We start from the raw sequence: 19,414 nt of genomic DNA, 5'->3' as shown, positions 1-19,414 counted from the left end.
AGAGAACCCGAAATATTATGGGATGCGTTTCGATCGCGGATCGCAAAACTTTGGTTTCCATATGATCGCACAATCGCAATTGATCGCAGGGGATCGCAGACGATCGCAGGAGATAGAACATGATTCTATCTTCTGCGATCGTCTGCGATCGTCTACGATCACGATCGCAGGATCGCAGACGATCGCAGAAGTATGTTTCCATATGATCGCAGCCTTATTGCGATCTGCGATCCGCGATCATATGGAAACCAGCCTTTATGTTCTATCGTCTGCGATCGTGATCGTAGGATCGCAGACGATCGCAGAAGTCAGTGTTTCCATATGATCGCAGACGATCGCAGACCTTATTGCGATCTGCGATCTGCGATCCGCGATCATATGGAAACCAGCCTTAAGTTACGAAACACGTGCTTGAAATATAACAAAATAGACTACAAATCACTACGGATGCAAGATAGACAAAAAACGTCATCATACCTCTTTCTCCTCTCCTGTACCTTAAATAGACGCTTTGATTCTTTCACTCCTTCTAAAAATGTGTCTGTCTATTTCGAAAACGACGGGAAAACTGAATTGCAGCACGATCCTATTGTGACGTGGATCTCTCCCTTGTGAGGCACGACTTAAAAGGGGACTGTACAAAACCCTTCCCGCAAACCCACTAAGTAATACAAGACTAAGTAATACAACAAATTTAATTAATTTAGTATACATAAACGCTTAGTAAACACAATAAACGGTAACGTAAAAAATACTTTCTTAACCTAATTAATTATCTTAAACTAAATTACTTATTTCAGTTCAGTTCAGTCCTTCCTTGTTCTTGAAGTCTTCTCCAGGCACAAACAAATTGCTACTTCAACCACTCGCATAAACAAACCGCACCAACAACCGTTCACACAAACCTCTGCTTCTTCTCTTCTGGCGCCTTTTCTCTTCTTTGTTCCCGTCTTGTTTGACTCCGCCGCACTCAGTTTTAATTTCTATGCACACGCCTTGAAATCTTGTTCACTCGCCGCCGCTGACAAAAGGGTTTATGTCAAGGAAAACACGGCCGGCTCCTGCCAATGGCTCTTGACAGTGACTTGAACAATTTCGCCTTCGACCTTGCAATGCAAACTTTTGCGTCTCCTTACTTCTTCTTACTTCTCTGTCCTTTTTCTCCTTCCAAGAATAACAATCAACTACACAACAACAACCTTGACCTCTATTTAAATACTGTACACAATTACGACATTACAAAGAAGATTCCAGAAAACGCTAACTACAAGATGTACAATAAATGCTGATTACACAATAAGATACAAAATATACGGTAACGGGAATAATAATAGTTAGTTAGATTACATTGAAATTTACAATACTACACACCATTTTCTAAGACAATAATTACTAATATACTAGTGACATTTTTTGACTGATAAAAATACGACGAATTAAGACTACAAATAATTAACAATAAACCTAACGAATTTAGATAATGAAAAAGAAACGACTAAATTTCTACATGCAAACACGAAACATGAAAATGCAAACATGAAATGAAAACAACAAAAACATGAATAATATGAATTTTGTGACACCTATATCTTCTGAACTCACAAAACGGAAATTACACAAACAAGCTAATCATTAACCGGTCAGTATAAAATGCAGACTGCAGACTGGGTATAAAATGTAGACTAGGTATAAAATGCAGACTGCAGACTGGGCATAAAATGCAGACTGATATCAAAACCGCCTCTTCGTCAAATACAGGATACATTTTCAATTTTCAACTTACCCTAGTGCAGGCCCGTAGCAGGGGGAGGGGCAGGGGGGGGGGCTTGAGCCCCGCCCCCCCGCCAGAATTTTTGGAAGTTAAAACACAATGTGCCAAAAAAGATAATTAAAACAGATTAATGTGCACTGATCAATCAGTCTTGAACTCTGATGCTGCAAGTGCCTTTTTACAACCTTCAATAATATATTTACTACCTGTCAGTTTCCAGAGTTTCTTTCGCTAACAGTTTGTTTTTATATTCAACGGCAACGAAGGCACTCCTACCTTGTGAATCGGAAATAAGAACCAAAATGGATCGAAATTAACCAATCTCAAACCGTGAAAGCTGTTGAAATAAACTACTTGTTTTTTAAGACATCTGCTCATTAATAGCAATATAAATGCCCTTAGTTTATAACAATTTAGTATTCGCGCGTTGTCGAAAGCCACACAAATATGTCCTCTCAAGAGCAAAATTTTCCTGCAGTCGGATTCTCACTGCCCGATTCCAAATTTAAAAAGAGAAAAAAAATTGTCCTCGTTTGTTTACGTCCTCCTTCAAACGTGAAATTAGGAAATTTCACGTGGTAGTCCGCGTAAAAAAAAACGGCAAAAAAATGTACCAAAAAGTGTAACGCAGGTGCAAAGTTATTGATTTGCTCACTAAATCTACTGCTTTTTTTATGTTCTCGTTGCATCTAACTCCCTAATCTGTCTGTTTTTTTGGGGTGACGGGCCAGGAGGGGGGGGGGGGGGGAGTAGTTTTGTTTAACCATTTTGCTCGGCCCCCTAGTTATTTTAGCCTTGCTACGGGCCTTTAGTGTCACGCAATCGCGTTTCCGAGATCATCTCCCATGAAATTGACCTTTTTTTTGGCCCTTTTCCTAACAGTTTGTTTTCTTTATCTCGATTTGGTAGCTTCCATTTCCTTTCTTTCACAAAGAAGACTCGAGCTTAATCGCTTTGCATTTATAGTTCTTAAACAATTACGCCCATGACGGTTTTCATAATTATTATGTAAACGAGGGAAACAGACTTGATTTCCAAGGAGGCAAGCAATTTGACATCGACAGATTTTAACTAGTTTCTTTGAATAGTAACGAAGTTTGTAAAAGACAAATTGTAGACCTTCAGTATTCTAGCAACACATGAACACATATTTTATTTAAAAAAACATTATTTTACTGCCACCCTGACTCAGTGCCACTTACCGATGTTGCCGATATCATGTTGACGCAAAGCGGCGAAAAGGTCAGCCACGTACGAAGTAAAGGTCATGGTTCCGCGTTATTGCTTACTTCATGCATCGGGGTTGTTTATTTCAAGGTTGACGTTTTTCGAAAAGAATATAATAATGTCAGTTTCATGGGAAATGATCTCGAAAGACGATTGTATGACACTAGCGTAAGTTAAGTTGAAAAATTCAAAATGTATCCTGTATTTGATGAAGAGGCGGTTTTAGTCTCAGTCTGCATTTTATACCTAGTCTGCGTTTAATACCCAGTCTGCAGTCTGCAATCTGCAGTCTGCAGTCTGCATTTTATACTGACCGAATCATTAACATTAGGCTTTCTCTTTAGCTGTGATGTCCTCAATAATAACGGCTGTGTTTAAAGCCACCATCGGCTTGCTCGTGAATAAAGGAAGGGATAAAGCAGCAGAAAAGTTGAAGGATGGCGACGTTACAGATCAGAAATTCCATGGCTTGATCGTGCGTGAAATCGACGATATCAAGTCGCAGTTGAAGGGCTTAGCAAGAAAAGATTTGTTAGCAAGTATCAGCTTCTTTAAAGAAGGAATCGAGTTGCTGTATGAAGTGTTTGGTAAGGCAAAGTCCAGAAGGGAGCACGGCACGATAAAGGAAGAAGCAGCAGCTGGAACAGCTAGTGCTGAAGCAGTTTCTCCGGCAAAAGCAATGAGAAGACTGGAGCTTACTGACCTGGATGAGTCAGCTACGAGGGCGCTTGCCAATGCAAAAGACAGATTCAAAGATGCCCGCAGAAAAGCGACAGAAGCATTCGCTAATGAAGCTTTGGAATTGTCTGATCGCGTACTGGCCATGCAATATCGAGTAATGTCGACAATATTGGAGACAGTAGACCATCCCGAGATCCCATTAGCAGCGTGTAGAGTGTGCATTGAAGAGCTACACAGTCTGTCAGCTGTTAAGGAATGTTTTACTGTCGAGCTTAAAAGAGGCTTCTGGGCTCGGTTTGGTAAAGAAGAACGAAGGGCGATCATTTCCGCCACTTGTCATGTGAATCGCACCATCTACGATGTTATTCCGATGGTCAGTTCTAGCAACAACCCGCTGTACGCAAACGACTGGCCTTGTGTTGATACCGGGGACGAGAAAGTGGATCCGCTCTTTGATCGAAGAGTTTCTGAAGTGTTGCAGAAACAAGGTATGGAGCACTGCTGTGTACCATGGTCATTTGGTCAGGAGGGTGAGAAAGAGGACAAGCTGAAGGATCCTATGGGTATCGCTACAAATGCAGATGCCGGACAGTTTATTATAGCAGACAATTCGGATAAAAGTGTTAAAGTGTTTCACAGCAGCGGAAAGTTTGTTCTCCAATTTCACCCTGAAGGTAATTACACTGAGACGGAGTTAGATGTTTTTGATGTCGCCACTGATGTGAAGAATAGCAACATCTATGTACTGGTCAGGCTGAGGAGGTATGGGGCTGCGCAGGCTAAGCGGGAAGTCCAGGTTTTCAGTCATGCCGCTGACCTACTACACAAGTTTCCTGTGAGGGGAGAGGGCAGGGGCAGACTGGCAGTCACCAATAACAAAGTGCTGGTACTGAAAGGATGGACTGTGCATGTGTACGAGCATGAGGGGAGATATGTAGGCAGCTTTGGAGAAGGGATACTGAAGTATGTACTTGATATCATCATTGCTGGTCCTGATGGCCAGATCATGACGCTGGATGGTTCCTGTGTGTTCATATTCACCGAAGATGGTAAACAGCAGCGTAAATTCAACATTAACACCAAAGAAGATGAGTACTGGCGTATTGCATGTCATCCATCTGGTGAATTTGTTGTCGTCGCTGGATGGGAACGAGGAACAAAGCACCTGTGTGTGCCAATATACACTAAAGATGGTGAGTTCGTGAGGAGAACAGTAGTAACTGAAGAAAAGAATTTTCTTTTAACCGGGATTACAGTGAGCATGGAGGGTCACATTGCTGTGGCTATTAGAAATGTTTCCCGTAAATATGGCAAGGTAATTGTTCTCTAGAGTTAGTGATTCTGAAACACAAATCAACATTTTTTTTAGTGAAAACTAAAACGAAGGAAGGTTCATGACAACAATTAACTCATTTTTCTTCGCGACAATTCAGGATTATCAAGTGACCATGAAGACAGCCATTACTTTAGCTTTCGACTGTAACAGTAACTACGTTTACTGATGTTTTAACTTTTGTTTTGTTTTTTTCTTATAAGAGCTTGTAATGCATAATTCATTATCATAATATCATTTGTGATGAAAAAAACTTACGAAAAAATATACAAGTTTTAAAATAGCATAAAAAGGGTAGGTTTTGATATTGAGGGTGTATTCTTTTAGAAAAATTCTGGTTATTCTTATTGTGGTTCAGGAATAACGGAATACACAGAATTTATTTCTGCGGCAAAGAATGCAATTCTGCCTATTCCTATCTACTTCTTGTATTCCTATTACAGAATAGTCCCAAAAGAATGCTCCCCGAGTCATCTTCACACTCAGTGTAATCCAGTTATTAATCTTATTAGAATAGAGAGATGGCAATTAAGGTTTATAGTTAGAACCTTTTTATTTTATAAAGTTTGCCTGGCCTTAATTGTTGTAGATGTTCAAAGGGTTTTTTTAAAACGGTTAGTTATTTTGCTGCTATGCAGTAATGTTGCTGTTATTTTAAACTCATTGAGGAGCCTTGAAAATAACCAATCAAGGAGCACAACTTTTAATTAGCTGCCCTTGTTTTTTACCTGTTATATGGTAAAGGATGCTGGAATTTCTCATTTTTAAAGCTCTTTTTCCTTAAGCTATCTTGATCCTGATAAATGATTATATTTTTGACAAACAATTTTCATGGAAACTGATAAATTATTTTCCTTACTAAGTAATTTGAAGTATTGTTAAAATTATAGCTGATTTTCATCTGCTTACAAGTATGAGTAGTGAAAAAGTTTCCCAGGACTAGATTGACAGCTCCACATGCAACTATTATCCTGGCCAATAAGACATTAGCGAGACTTGACTGTTTTGGCAATTTTTCCCATTTTACTTTGCTTCAACAACATCGACATCTTCTCCATAAGTCACTCATTAACATAATGTCTCCCTTCCCCTCTGTTCAATGTGAGAATTTACACTTGTTGATTTGTCTTTTTTCATCGCTATTGTAATGGAGAGAGAATGCATAGGAGTAAAATCATGTCTGCATATCAGCCCAAGTAAGGCCTCCGTTCCAAACAATTTGGCCAGGATAATTTGTATAATGAAAATATACCTGCATTGTGGGACAATTGAATCAGACCCTTGGGTGTTAATGATTTGATTTTAAAATACATGTCCATGCAGTTGATATAAAATTTATATTAAAAACTGGATCATTGTATAATGCAATTCGAACGACTTGATTCGCTAAGCGGCCATGGTATATGAGCCATTATGCCATGCTCAAGAAATAGTGACCGTTAAATTGTCTTGTAATAATTCTTGCAACGCGAAATCAGCAAAATCTAGCAGTATTTCTTGATTGTTTTTAATAAGACAATTATTCCACCCGCTTGGATATGAGATGATTATAGCCAATTCAACTCGGCACTACGCACACCCTTGGCTATCTATCATCTCATATCCAACGCGCGTTGTTAAATATAATTTGTGGACTCTTATTTTCTTATAATTTTTTATTCCCCACAAAAATGTACTCACTTATACAGTTATCACTAGTGACCGGTGCTTGTAATACAGTTTGTAGCATTAGAGAATCATTTATTTGAGTAATGTGGCTTTCTTAAGAGCTGGAAAGAATTTTGAGACCACATGATCTAATTTCTGTTGAGACAAAAATGATTTTTAAATGGATGTAAATAAACCACCGGTCAGAAATATTAACTTTTATTAAAGTGCATTTACTGGTTTATAATCTTGTGTAATCACTGTATATTAATGAACACTGATATTGGTCTTAAGTCAACACTAGTCTAGGAAGAGGTCATGTCAGCACTCAAGAGAGTTTGGCAAAACTGCAAAGTGTTTGTTTGAGTTAACATAAACATTGAAGTTCTCCCAAACCTACTGTGGTTATATCGTGTAATTTAACAACTCATACAAGTTTGTAAATTGAACAGTTTTCGTTATTACAATAAAGGTTTACTGGTATAATATATAATAATATACAGAAGTTATTTGGCATAAAAATTCCCATTTTAATTTCCTGGTTTTATTTTCACATAAATTCAAGTTTATTCTCAAGATTGAAATATTTTCTTTGCTCCCAACTTCATAGACTGCTCCTCTGACAACCTGCTGTGTAGTAGGGTGTAAAAGATTCCTCGCTGTCTTTACCGAAATACTGTGTAAATGATTTCTGAAACAGTCTCATCCCAGCGGCTACACTTGCGTTCAATAACATCTGAACTATCACACATCAACATTTCATGCACAGACTGTAAAGTTAGAACCACATGAGTGAAGCAAGGTTAATATGGACACCTGCAGTTTTTTTTTCTTCACTGAGAAGCCATGAAGTGAAACAGTTGCGATGCCAGTGCATTGCCTTGTACAAGTTTATTCTCGGAAAGGTCAACATGGTTTCAAGGAATCAGCAATGTTCAGGTGACAATGGGATCACAACCAAGTCACGTGGTTGGTCTGAGAAAACTTTAATGATTTTCGCTCCAATATTAATCATCTATTACCTTGGCCGAGTGAATGAAAGAAAAAAACGTGTTTTCGTGAAAATTTATCTGAAAAGAAATTTATGAATAGGAAATAGGATCAAGCAACGCGTCTTACCGATGTACGCAAGTATGTTTCTTGGTATCCAAAAAAGAAAACTGGGGGTAACCATGCATTTTTTAGAGATAATAAAACTAAATTTGGAAAAAATGCCATACCTTGCTTTGTATTTTACTGCTTTTAAGAATAATGGTTGCTTAATTATCTCACAAAAAAATACCCCCTACCCCAAATTCTCTTTCTGGATAAACTTTTTCCGCACACGGTCGAACCTCCCGTAAGTGACTACCCATAACATCAAGGTTATTTGGTCGCTTACGTGAGGTGGTCGCTTACCAGAGGTGAGACCACAGGGGGGTCTAAATTTCGGTTAATTTACATATGGTAATTGCGGAGACCTAACCCTTTTGCAAGTACTTATCGAAACCCATAGTAATAATTTTTCTTAGCTACAAGTATACTAAGACTGGTCCAAAATTATTCTAGGCAAAAAATCGTAATGTTTCTGGTGATTATTGTTTTTATCTCACAAATTACTTAAGACAATACAGCGCCGGATACAGCGAATGAGACAATTATTGTTGAAGAAACTTGACTCTTATGTTACTTCAGGTGGCGCTGTCTAAATTTTTCAGGAAACGGAACATAAGCAAAAAGATAAGAAAGATAAAAGATAAGAGGGTTTTTTTCCTACGAAGGATTCAAATTATCTGATTAAAGTTTATTTCAGTGTGAAGTATGGTGCATGTGTATTTTATCAATTGTTTCAATGCTAAGCTATATCAGGAAACACTTCCGGTAGCTATGGACTGTGAGATTGACGGCGTACGCTGTCATGATGTGACCAACATGTTACAGCGACGCATTTTTCAATTTCCGCCCGTGATAATAGTGGTCGCCTACGGGAGGTTAAAACCAATTATTGAAAATTTTAAACAATCATCTGCTAAAAGTGGTCACTTATGAGAAGTGGTCGCTTACAAGAGGTTCCATCTATAGTGATTTGACTTGAAAACTTTTGGTATTTTGGAAACGTGGTCGCTAATGAGAGGTGGTCGCTTACGAGAGGTGTTCGCAAAGGGAGGTTCGACGGTAGTCACAAAGTATGCAAAAATACTTCGTTAATTGTAGGCACCGTCGTTAAACGTAGAAAATTAGAAGATCCTTTGAAGGGGAAGTATCATGGGGTTTTTTTTTTTTTAACCTCTTTTGTTAAAAATGTTGAATTAAGACCTTCACTTTGCTACAAAATGATTCTGGAACAACGAGAGGAGAGAAATCAACTCAATTCTTGACAGGAACAACTTGTCCTCTGTTCTAGCGCATTCTGGAAACAAAAATATAATAACTGAAAAACATTAGCCTAACATTTTACAAGTTTCAATTCATACAGGCCTACTCTGTCTCTGGCCAGGGGCACTAATCGACAGTTGTATCACTTTGGGGTGATAATTTATGACAAAACGACAATTATTTTTTGTTTCTGTTGTCAGACAAACATTTTTGGGTTTTGAAATGACACAAAATTTTCGTGATACTTCCCCCATAAGATAAGGTTTTCACTTTTAGAGCGCAAAGCTGATAAGTTATTTGTGAGTCTGAGTTTACTAAATTATTTCAGTTATTATTTACCAAAAAAAGGTTTTGAAGTTTTTTTAAAGTGAAGTATGTCATGTATTCAAAAAGTAAAAACACAGACGGTAAACAGAGACTGATCGACACTGTGTGTCTGTTTTCGTCGTTTGAATACGCGATATACTAAGTGTTCCTGTATTGATATCACAGCCCAACTATCCCCAGTCTCCCATCTTCCACTGTATTGTACCCAGCCGGAATGCTTTTATATGCGTCAAAAGCAGGGGGAAGAAAAATTGATAAGGACTCTATTTTCCTACTTTCGTATGAGAACAACATGAAGATTTGACGAAACAAATAATATTTTTTTGTCATGAACACTTAGGTTCACGCAATCACTGATGGAACAAAATATGCCAAAAGAAATAAGACACAAAAAAATTTTCAATTGTTTCTATATTTTACATTTTATTCAGATGTTCAAGCAAGCACACACCTCAACCCTTGAAAAGCCAAAGGGATTTTATTTCTTGTAGGGGCATACAATTCATGGTAAGGAAAGGGTGACTTAAATGGAGGGCAAGGATTAGGGTTATGTGGGTGACTATATGGTACCTTACCATGATATACTTGCCCTTGCAGGGACATGTTTAGAGGGATTAGTCTGGTAGGGGTGTTAAAACCTTTCTAAACATCTTAACAATGATCAGCATCTGATTTCTCACTACAATACCTCTACTTAATCAAGCCTATAGCTCATGGGATTAAAGGAGATGATCACCAGAGAAAGCCTGTCTTGATGATTAAACAAATTCACCAAATGCATGTTGACACTGTGGCTTCTTTAAAGGTACAACTTTATACAAATACCAGTAGGCCATTTTCGAGTTGCTTTGAACCTCATTAAGAAGTGAGGCTAAAATGTGCATTGCTTTTATGATGAAATTAGTTTACATTCATATGCAAACAAAAATAATTTTTATATGAAGTTTTGCCCTTAGCCTCACTTCAAATAAGGAGGTTCATTTAGCAACTCGGAAATGGCCCATTGAACTGCAAAAGCTGCCCACTTTACAGTTTTTGCTGCCAACATCTTTCCTAACTTGAACAACCCTCTTAAAACATTAGCTTTTAAGGACAGTGCCTACTATTGTTACTGCGCATACGTTCTGTGCATCGCGAGATACTTGGGTTTCTTTTTTTTTTCTTTTTTTTTTTAACAGCTTTCTTGACCATCACACATGTTAAATACAATAAATTAAACAGCCAGAAAGAAATGAATAAAGTGATAAGGTCAAAAGGGCAGGTGTAAACGGGACGCGAGGACCCATGCGAGGCACCTCCCATGATGATACAAATAATAATTAAACCACGAACAACAAAAGGACGCTAAAAAGCTAGGGATGGCAGGAGCAGGATCGTACAATTGACCAGGTACAGGGATAGAATATGTCAAAGTGATTTTGCAAAAGGTGAAACATGTGCTCAGTAACAAAGTTGCGGAAGGAAGCAGTAGTTGAAAAACTGGTAGAGGGTGATAATTTACAGATATAGTTCCAGAGCATAACAATACGATTAAAGTAAGAGGCCTGAAAAGTGCCATTCTCGACCCCAGTGCTTACGCTTCTAACAATCTGAATGACCGCGTAAGCTCTGGGAAACTCTGCGCAAGCGTAGCCAAAATTTGGCTAACTGGACCTCACAGCGCATGCTCGGCTCTTCCAAAACAAAATGGCATACTTGAGCAGAGCTACAGAGTTCGCTTTAGCAAAGGCTGGTAGAGACTGTGACTTTCAGTTAAACCCGAAAAAAAAGGAAATAATTGATGCTGCAGTTTGTCGTAAGAAAGATGTATTAGGTATTTTACCAACGGGATTTGGAAAGTCCCTTGTCTTTCACTTGCTGAGTGATGTCGAACTCATGGAAGCCGGACAACCTCCCGCGAAAGGGAGAAGCACCACAATCGTCTTATCGCCGCTAAATGCGCTGATGGTCTACCAGATCAGCAAACTTGGCCATATCGGAGTGGTAGTTCTTGACGACACAAAGGAGACAAATGATTTGGCGATTTTGCAAGCTCGGGAAGGCAAACTACAACTCGTTTTTTCTCATTCAGAGTTTGTTATCGAGAATACAACCAAATCCACGCTCAAGACCTCCACATTTCAGAAACACGTACGCTGTATTGTCGTAGATGAGGTGCATTTAGTAAATGACTGGTGGGTGCTTCTCTTTGTTCTATTGCCCGAAGTTGCTGCTATGGGCCATTCCATTTTATATCCGCATACCCCGCCCCCTATTGAAGTATTAATAATTGTTATGCTTGTAAGACCCCTCAGAAGAAAAAAATTATCCCCCTTCAGAATCCAGTTTCAAGCAAACATCCCTTCGGATCTCTGAGATACCCCTTTGGAAATGGCTTTGTGTTGGATTCACCCTCTTGGATTCTTGAACGATTTCTCCCCCACTTTGGAAATCAATGGTTTGGGAGTGGGGGGGGGGGGGGGGGTGCGCGGATATAAAATGGAATGGCCCTATATAATTGGATGAGCTTACAATAATATACGCTGTGTCTAGCTACTGTAGATATGCAGCAGCTAGGAAATGTTAAGCTTACTAGATTCTCCTGACCATTAAAATACAATATAGTCAATAAATAATGGAAGAACATTTTGTCTGAATGATTAATTTTTTTTAAAACCAACAGTAATGGTTGTGTTAAATGATGATACATTTTTTTCAGCTGGGAGACCATCCCTTCCAGCTGCATGGCCTTCTTCTTGGACTATCCCTCTTAGTCTATGGTATAGGGGACACCAAAGTGACAGACCCTTCTAATCTCATGTTGCATATTGTTTTTATTTCATTATCTGTGTAAGAAACAATTTCGCCCAGCTTTTGGAAAGCTGCCCTAACATTCGAAGGGTGATTCATTTGGGTGTCCCCTACACGATGGAAGAGTACTTCCAAGAGGCAGGCCGAGCTGGTAGGGATGGACTGCCTTCTGAGGCAATTGTTAAAATCAATTATTACGATTTCAGTCAGGCAAAGCGTGGCCTTTAGGATACAATGATAAAGTTTGTGAAATCAACAACTGAATGTAAGCGTGAAATTATTCTTCGGGAATTCTGGGGTATTCTGCCCCCAAAAGAAGTGATGGTGGCCACAGTTGCTGTGACCATCACAGAAACATTTGTACATGTACATGTCAACTGTGTAAAAGTAAAATCAAACGGGTTAGTGAAGATGTTCTTCCCAGCACAGTCACTGTCTCTAAAGAACAAAGTGACCTGTTTCGTCAAAAGCTTCTGCAATTTCAAAACACCCTTGGCAGTTTACGATGTTGTGTAGCAAGTGTAAGCCTATCAACTGGCTTTAGTTTGGAACTTGTTGATATGGCAGTAAACAACATTGAACACCTTGATTCAGTTGAAAGCATTTTATCCTTGTCACCTGTTTTCAGTGAATACAATGCTAAAGTTATTTTTGACATTCTGCAAAATGTCCTGGGTAAGGTGGACATACACATGGAATAACGAGTGGAGTTTAGTAACTTTATATGGAGTCTTAAAGGCTGGATATAACAGCCAGAAGCTGCCCAGGTAGAAATTACTCATCCATGGAATAATAATTATTTTATTTTCCCGGCATCAAACACTGTGTTACATGTACATGTACCTTATCTCTTTTCCCTAATTTAATATGACACTCTTAATACAGTACTGCAGAGTTCAAAAAGTAGTAATGGTTGTGTTTTTTCATCATTTGTTTCTTCAGTTACTAAGTAATTTTCAGCGAAAGAACGGAAATCTTTTCGCCTTTTGAACACTTTGGGGCCAAAATATTCTTCAAATAATCTGTGGAACAGCAATCGCTTTTGGCAGAGAAACGATCAATTACCAAAGAATGAAATGACCACAACAAAATAAACTTACAAGTGGCAAGGCGTGCGATCATGGGTAAATGCAGTGGTCATATTACAAACTCAAAAATTAGGCTAATCAGATCATGAATTGGTGAAAACTAATTTTCCTCACATTGACTGCACACATTTTTTGAAAAGGTATCAGTATCATTTACAATGACATGTTTGGGGCATTGGAATGTAGGTAAACAAATTAATGAAAAACTTTATTAACCTGTCGATTAAAATCTAGCAGTGCAGATTTCCCCACTGCTAATAGGGGACACCTAACTTTCTGAAATACAATCTAAAGTGTAAAAAAACTAATCTAAAATACAACTTTCTATGCCTTCTACACTGACCATGACCACTTATTATAAAGCATTATCAAACAGGTCTCTACTTATCTATGGAAGATATATATCTGTTATGGTTACAACTCTAGGACTGTTTTAAAAATCTCTACATAATTATTTGCAATCTTTGCACATATATACAACTGTGAAAGGTGTATTTGAATGTGCCTTGTAAAAGAAAAAAACCCAAGTCTTTCTTTGTATCAATTCACATGGCATTTAGAGGTAGTGCTGTCTTTCAAACCATTTGTCCCCTTTAGGGCTTGAGAAATCTGATATTTTTTGTTGAGACGATATTAATAGATATTAATAATTACTTCAGAGAAAAAAGGCTTCAGAGATGGCCTTCTGTGAGTCTTCTTTTTCTACACCAAATGTCACAAACATCTAAAATATCTTTTGGAAAGGCACAGCCCTTGAAGTTTAACAACAAATTTAGTTTAAAAATATGCTAAACTGACAAATCATGGTAGTGACTCATGTGCCCTCTTACTATATTTAAGTTGTTTCATAAATCAAATTATGCATCTCTTTATACCGCAGCATTTTTGTAAACTCCATATATAAATTTATTAAAATTATTAAGAAGATAACTTAAACATAATTCTATGTTATTGTCTGTTCAACAAACTTATAAGGGCCACTACAATGGTAAGGATTTCTATTAAAATAAAACACAGGGGAGTTTGTGGGAGGATGACACACAAGAATGCTGGAACCTAGGAACCTGAGGTTTGGTGTTGGGTTTATGTTTAACACAACTTCAAATTATATGCCAAATGCCAACACCAGTACTTGCAACCAAAATTGGATGAATGCTAATTTGTTTATTTTTAAATGAATCGGACTTCTGATATTGAGTGCAAGCCATAAAAACCTTCCTCACTTGGGCTTTTGATGAGAAAATCAAAGTGTTGATGGTTTGAGGCTAGGTCTGTCCCTGAAGTGTTGGAAATTCACTTCAGCATTGACTCTCTACCCAGGTGTATGGTTAGGAACTGGCCAAAAAAAAAAATGCTGGGTATAACTGCAATGGACTCATTGTTGAGAAATTTCCTGGTGAAATTTTGTTGGTAGAAGGTCACCTTTGAGGATTTTTAAAAAAAAAGCCACTACCTTGGTGTTCTTGAATTTATGGTTGAACAATTAATTTCTCTTAAACAAATTGCATTCAAATGATGAGATTACAAAAACATTGTAATCTCAAGTTTAAGAGCTAACCCATTCCCAGTGCTGGTATCCCTGAGCAAAAAAGATTTGGTTCCCACTTTGCAAAGATGACTGCAGTCTGCTTAAAACTTCCAACATGATGAATAATAAAGTTTGGGGGTTATGTCTACTAGGCTAGTGGATCAGTTTTGGACATTTTGCCCCATGCATTCAAATTCTCTTTCACCAATACAGTTGAGTAACCCCCCCCCCCCCCCCCCCCACACACACACACACACACACCTCCAGGTATGTTTTGAATGAAACTATAAAAATTCCTTGGGTTCATAAATTGGTGTGTCTTTGTTGTTTTCACAAGAGGTCTGAGTGGCCTCTTGTAACCTTCTCACTTCTTTGAATTTTTCACCTGAAAAATAACGGTTTTAAAATAAAAGATCTAGTGAGAGTTGCTGTGGTTGAGGGGAATTTTTTAAAGGCCCATGTTTCACCTTTTTCCCTTTATAAACGCATGAAAACAATACAATTTTTATATCAAACTAAGCAAAAGGGCAGGACCTTGACTTGTAAATCATAAGTTGCATGGAACCAAAGCAACTTATTTTCCAGTATTGGTTCTGAACATTACAACGTATTAATGAAATAAGGTAAAGGGCTCATTGAATTTACATAAAAACCAAAAAACGGCGTTATTGGATGCAAGGGTAGTGAATTAGAAACCCATCTACCTTGGATGAACCAGCAATCAAATGATTTCTGCGTGTATCCCTCTTAAACAAAGCCTAAATTAAAATTGCAAGAGAAACTCGATGAAATACTGCCGGTCACTTTTAGAAAATCATTCTTACTTAAACAAACTCAAACTAATCTGAAATAATTTAAAGGTGCGCACATACAGTTTAATTAAAAGAATTGAAGCTACCTTTCCTCCTCGATTGATAGAGCCACGGCTGAATTTTCTCAGTCCTTTATAGATACGGTCAATCACCATTTACTTCTGTTGCAATGTTTACGACAAAAAAAATCCTCCAGCCCAGTATGTATGCTTGTGCTCGCAATACATCGAGGCAGATGTCGCGGAAGAAAAAATTCGATCGCTCTCAAAAGCGAACAATTCTGCACTGAAAGTTTCCTTGCGCTTAAAAAAAATCCTTGCCATTATAATAAGAAATCCTTATTTCGGCCGCTATCGTCGCCATGTTTGTTTATAATGTTTTCGTTGGTGCGCCCGTAATCGGAACCTGGGCTCTAGGAAAGGGATTAACCAATCAGTCAAAAGTCTCCTTTGTTTCAATTGTTTCAGCCGTAAACCAATCAGGAGCGGTATAGGTTCCAGGGTTCCCCAGAGCTCTTCCTCCCTGCCGGTCATGCGCAGAAGAGCTCTGGAGTCGAGAATGGAAAAGTGCTAGTTTTACATACAGGAGTTTTAAGGTTATAAGGATTACTTAGTCTGGTTCAGCCGTGAGAAACAGGAGAAACAAAATTATAAACATTAAGATCAGTAAAAACTTTGCGACATTTGTAAAAAAAAAACAAGATCTTTGAGTTCGCGGTCAAATGTCTTGGGAAGAAGTTTCAAAGTTGTGTATGGGTGGTGCCTACTAATACAGGAATATTTTTGCGCGGTTTAAAACTATGAGGAGAAAGCAGAACTTAGCAAATGCTTTTAGTATCTCAAAAGGAAATTAGGGGTAACCATGCATTTTTCAGAGATAATTAAGCTTCAATTTAGGAAAAATCCCATACATTGCTTTATATTTTAGCGCTTTTTAGAGATATTATTGCTTAATTATCTCTGAAAAATGCGTGGTTACCCCCAATTTTCTTTTTGGATTCCAATAGCCCTTGCTAAGTTCTGCTTTTCCCGCATAGTCATAAACCACACAAAAATACTTCAGTATTAGTAGGCACCGTCCCTAAAAGGTAATAAGTAGAAACGAGTTGCAAGTAGGGGACAAAAAAAGGTGCCACTATCACCTTGTTGAACAAGACCAAACTTGGTAATTTGTCGCCAATGTCTGTAATGTTGACTACATTCACACAGAGTCAACTGCTTGATTGTCTTTGTGCCGTAGCTCCATTGACAGTCGACCGTCTCAGTGATGGTGGTTTGTTTACAAATGGTGTCCATGTTCCTTGTATGGAAGGATTCTCTGTGTGCCAAAATTGTCTTATCCTTTGTACTTTTACTCCTGATTCATGCCTTAATCTTTCAACCCACTCTTCAATCTCATCTGGAGTTTTGTTCTTCACTTCTACTATTTTACTGTTGCCATTCACTAAAACACAAAAGAAGATAAATACAAAAAAATTGGGAAGTGATATACCTGAACTGCAAGCCATTGTAGTAATGTCTGCATCTTAAAGGGGAAGTATCATGGGGTTTTTGGTATGTTTCAAATGTTAAAAATGATGAAATTACACCTTCAATCAGCTGCCAGATAATTTTAGAATGACAAGAGGAAAGAAATCAACTCAATTATTGAAAGGAACAACTTGTGATCTGTTCTAGCGCATTTTAAAAACAAAAATGGGAGAACTTGAAAAAAATTAGCCTTACATTTGTCAAGTTTCAATCCATACCAGCCTACTCTGTCTCTGGCCAGAGGCACTAATCGACAGTTTAATATTGCACTGGGGTAATAAAAATTATTTATAACAAACTTGACAATTATTTCTTTGTTTCTGCTGACAAACAAACATTTTTGCGTTTTGAAATGACAGCAAATTTGCATGATACTTTAAGCAGCATTCTTTCATCCCCAGTTCAAATTCATGTATTTCGAGTATTTCATATGACATAAGCAAAAGTCAAGCAGTCTCAACCAGCCTTAATGGTCTTTATTCAACACTAATTGATCAGCATGACTAAGATAAGTACAATACACAACCACACTTGATTTCATATGCATTTTTGTTGTGTATACACTCAGTTGAAAAAAGTTGTCCTGTGCAAACTTTCAATTGTAAACAATGCAACCTGGTGAAATTATAGGATAATTTAATTGGCATGTGCATATTTTGTGTCTTTTTCTTTGTCTGTGAGCAATATGCAAATTTTAAGCCCTAAAAACTGCATATACGTTTATTTTCTAACAACATGAAGATAAATAAGCTGATAGGTAAAACGCTTCCCAGAAAGCTGTTGGATCTTATCCTTCACGGTTTATATCTTTTTAATTGACAACATTTTTACAATTAAGTGTACTCAGCAAACCACAGGGGTGAGACATCTGTACTACCCAGGGGGGAGGAGGGATGGTGCAGAGGTGAGAGCACTCGCCTCCCAGCATACATGTGGCCCAGGTTTGATTCCCAGACTCAGTGTCATATGTGGGTTGAGTTTGTTGTTGGTTCTCGTCTTTGTTCCAAGAGGCTTTTCTTCGGGTACTCCGGCTTTTTCCTCTCCTCAAAAAACAAAATTTCTAAATTCCAATTCAATCTAGAAAGTGTCCCCAATAAGTACTCTACGCTAAATACATTGACACCTAAATAAAGTGATTTTTTTTATTTTATTCCGGAAAAAGCACAATCAAGGGGTTAATATGCACAATGAATGATCACAGAAAATTCTCTTAATCCCTTCAATAGGCTAGGTGTAAGAGAGTAAGGTCATTTTTAAAAACCACTTGAAGACAATATTTAATTAGGCATCCATTAAGTTTAAGTAACTTACGAAATCAACTTACGAAAATTTGCAACGATCCTGGGATGTTTCCCATTTCGTTCTCTGACGTAAATTGTAACTTCAGGATTGATCTTTGCAAATTCCACGATCTCCTTGTCAATGTATTCCCTGAGAGAAACACACGAGGTGATGCCGGTCGGAAGAGGTTTACGAAAAGACAAAAGCCTTTTCAACAGTTAATGCATTACCTTATTCCTCTGCTGCTTCCTCCGCGTTTACAGTAATTAAAAACTAGCCGCTGTAACGGGCGAACAAAGCGACCGAATACTCTGTTAGGGATTCCAACCTGCGCCATATTGAAATTTAGAAATTAGTTCCCAGATTCTTTTGAAGTATGTTCTTCATGTAAGAGGATTGGAGTTGACAACACACAGGCAGCCCAAGAGAATTTGTTTTGTGGCCACAGCCTGTCCTTTGGTAGCCTGCGTGGCAGGCGCTAGAAAGGGGAAGGGAGAGGGGAAAATTAGGCGCGAGGGGAAAATTGGGCGCGCGAGAAACGCGCGGCGCGATTTTCCCCTCGCGCCTAATTTTCCCCTCTCCCTTCGGCCCCTTTCTAGCGCCTGCCACGCAGGCTAGTCCTTTGGGGGACTTGCGTATGTATATAAACAATAAAATAAATTTTCCTTAAGTTTTAGAATCCTGCAAATGTAAATTCACAGATGAGACAAAAAAATATATCACCGCAACTTGTAAATATAATTGCAAAATAGCACTGAATCTAGAAAATTAATTTATATTTACACTTTACCCAGTACAAAGATAGTTACAGCTAATCTCGTACCCAGATCTCCAACGGTCAGGCGGAGGGGAGATCTGGTAAAGTTCGATTTGAGGCCCGGAATACGGGCCTGCCCATCATCCTTTGTCCACCGTGCTGAATGGCCGCCGGCTCGTAACTGTGATCATTCCTGGTGAGGTTTTCGCTTTCGAGGGTGCTCTTCGGAACGTTCTTCGGTCGAGAGGACAACAAAACTTGAAACTTAAACCAAAACGAAAAAGGCAA

General features: G+C 38.3%; 1 protein-coding gene and 2 long non-coding RNA genes across 3 annotated transcripts in view; 2 read left to right on the top strand and 1 right to left on the bottom strand.

Annotated features, from left to right (window-relative positions):
- Nucleotides 1-19,414, top strand: part of LOC146483060 (uncharacterized) — a 286,304-nt gene that overhangs the window by 35,985 nt on the left and 230,905 nt on the right. The gene's annotated exons all lie outside the window — the stretch shown is intronic.
- Nucleotides 2,905-5,574, top strand: LOC146483078 (uncharacterized). Its single transcript, XM_085106390.1, has one exon. It carries the CDS (start codon nt 3,348-3,350, stop codon nt 5,007-5,009), a length of 1,662 nt encoding a protein of 553 aa, XP_084962516.1. The 5' UTR covers nt 2,905-3,347; the 3' UTR covers nt 5,010-5,574.
- LOC146483077 (uncharacterized) lies at nt 10,489-17,001 on the bottom strand. The gene is made up of 2 exons (XR_014863965.1): nt 15,646-17,001; nt 10,489-12,749 (listed from the first exon to the last, which is right to left on the bottom strand). It is a non-coding gene; the product is annotated as an uncharacterized LOC146483077 (long non-coding RNA).

This window comes from Pavona decussata, unplaced genomic scaffold, assembly GCF_977016875.1.
Source record: "Pavona decussata unplaced genomic scaffold, jaPavDecu1.1 SCAFFOLD_40, whole genome shotgun sequence".
Taxonomy (NCBI): Eukaryota; Metazoa; Cnidaria; class Anthozoa; order Scleractinia; family Agariciidae; genus Pavona; species Pavona decussata.
The sequence above is the reverse complement of the archived record's forward strand: the minus strand, read 5'-3'. Positions and strand labels throughout refer to the sequence as shown.

Bases quoted from the DNA above. Each gene is read 5' to 3' on its own strand.
- LOC146483078 (XM_085106390.1), top strand. From the start codon at position 3,348: ATGTCCTCAATAATAACGGCTGTGTTTAAAGCCACCATCGGCTTGCTC.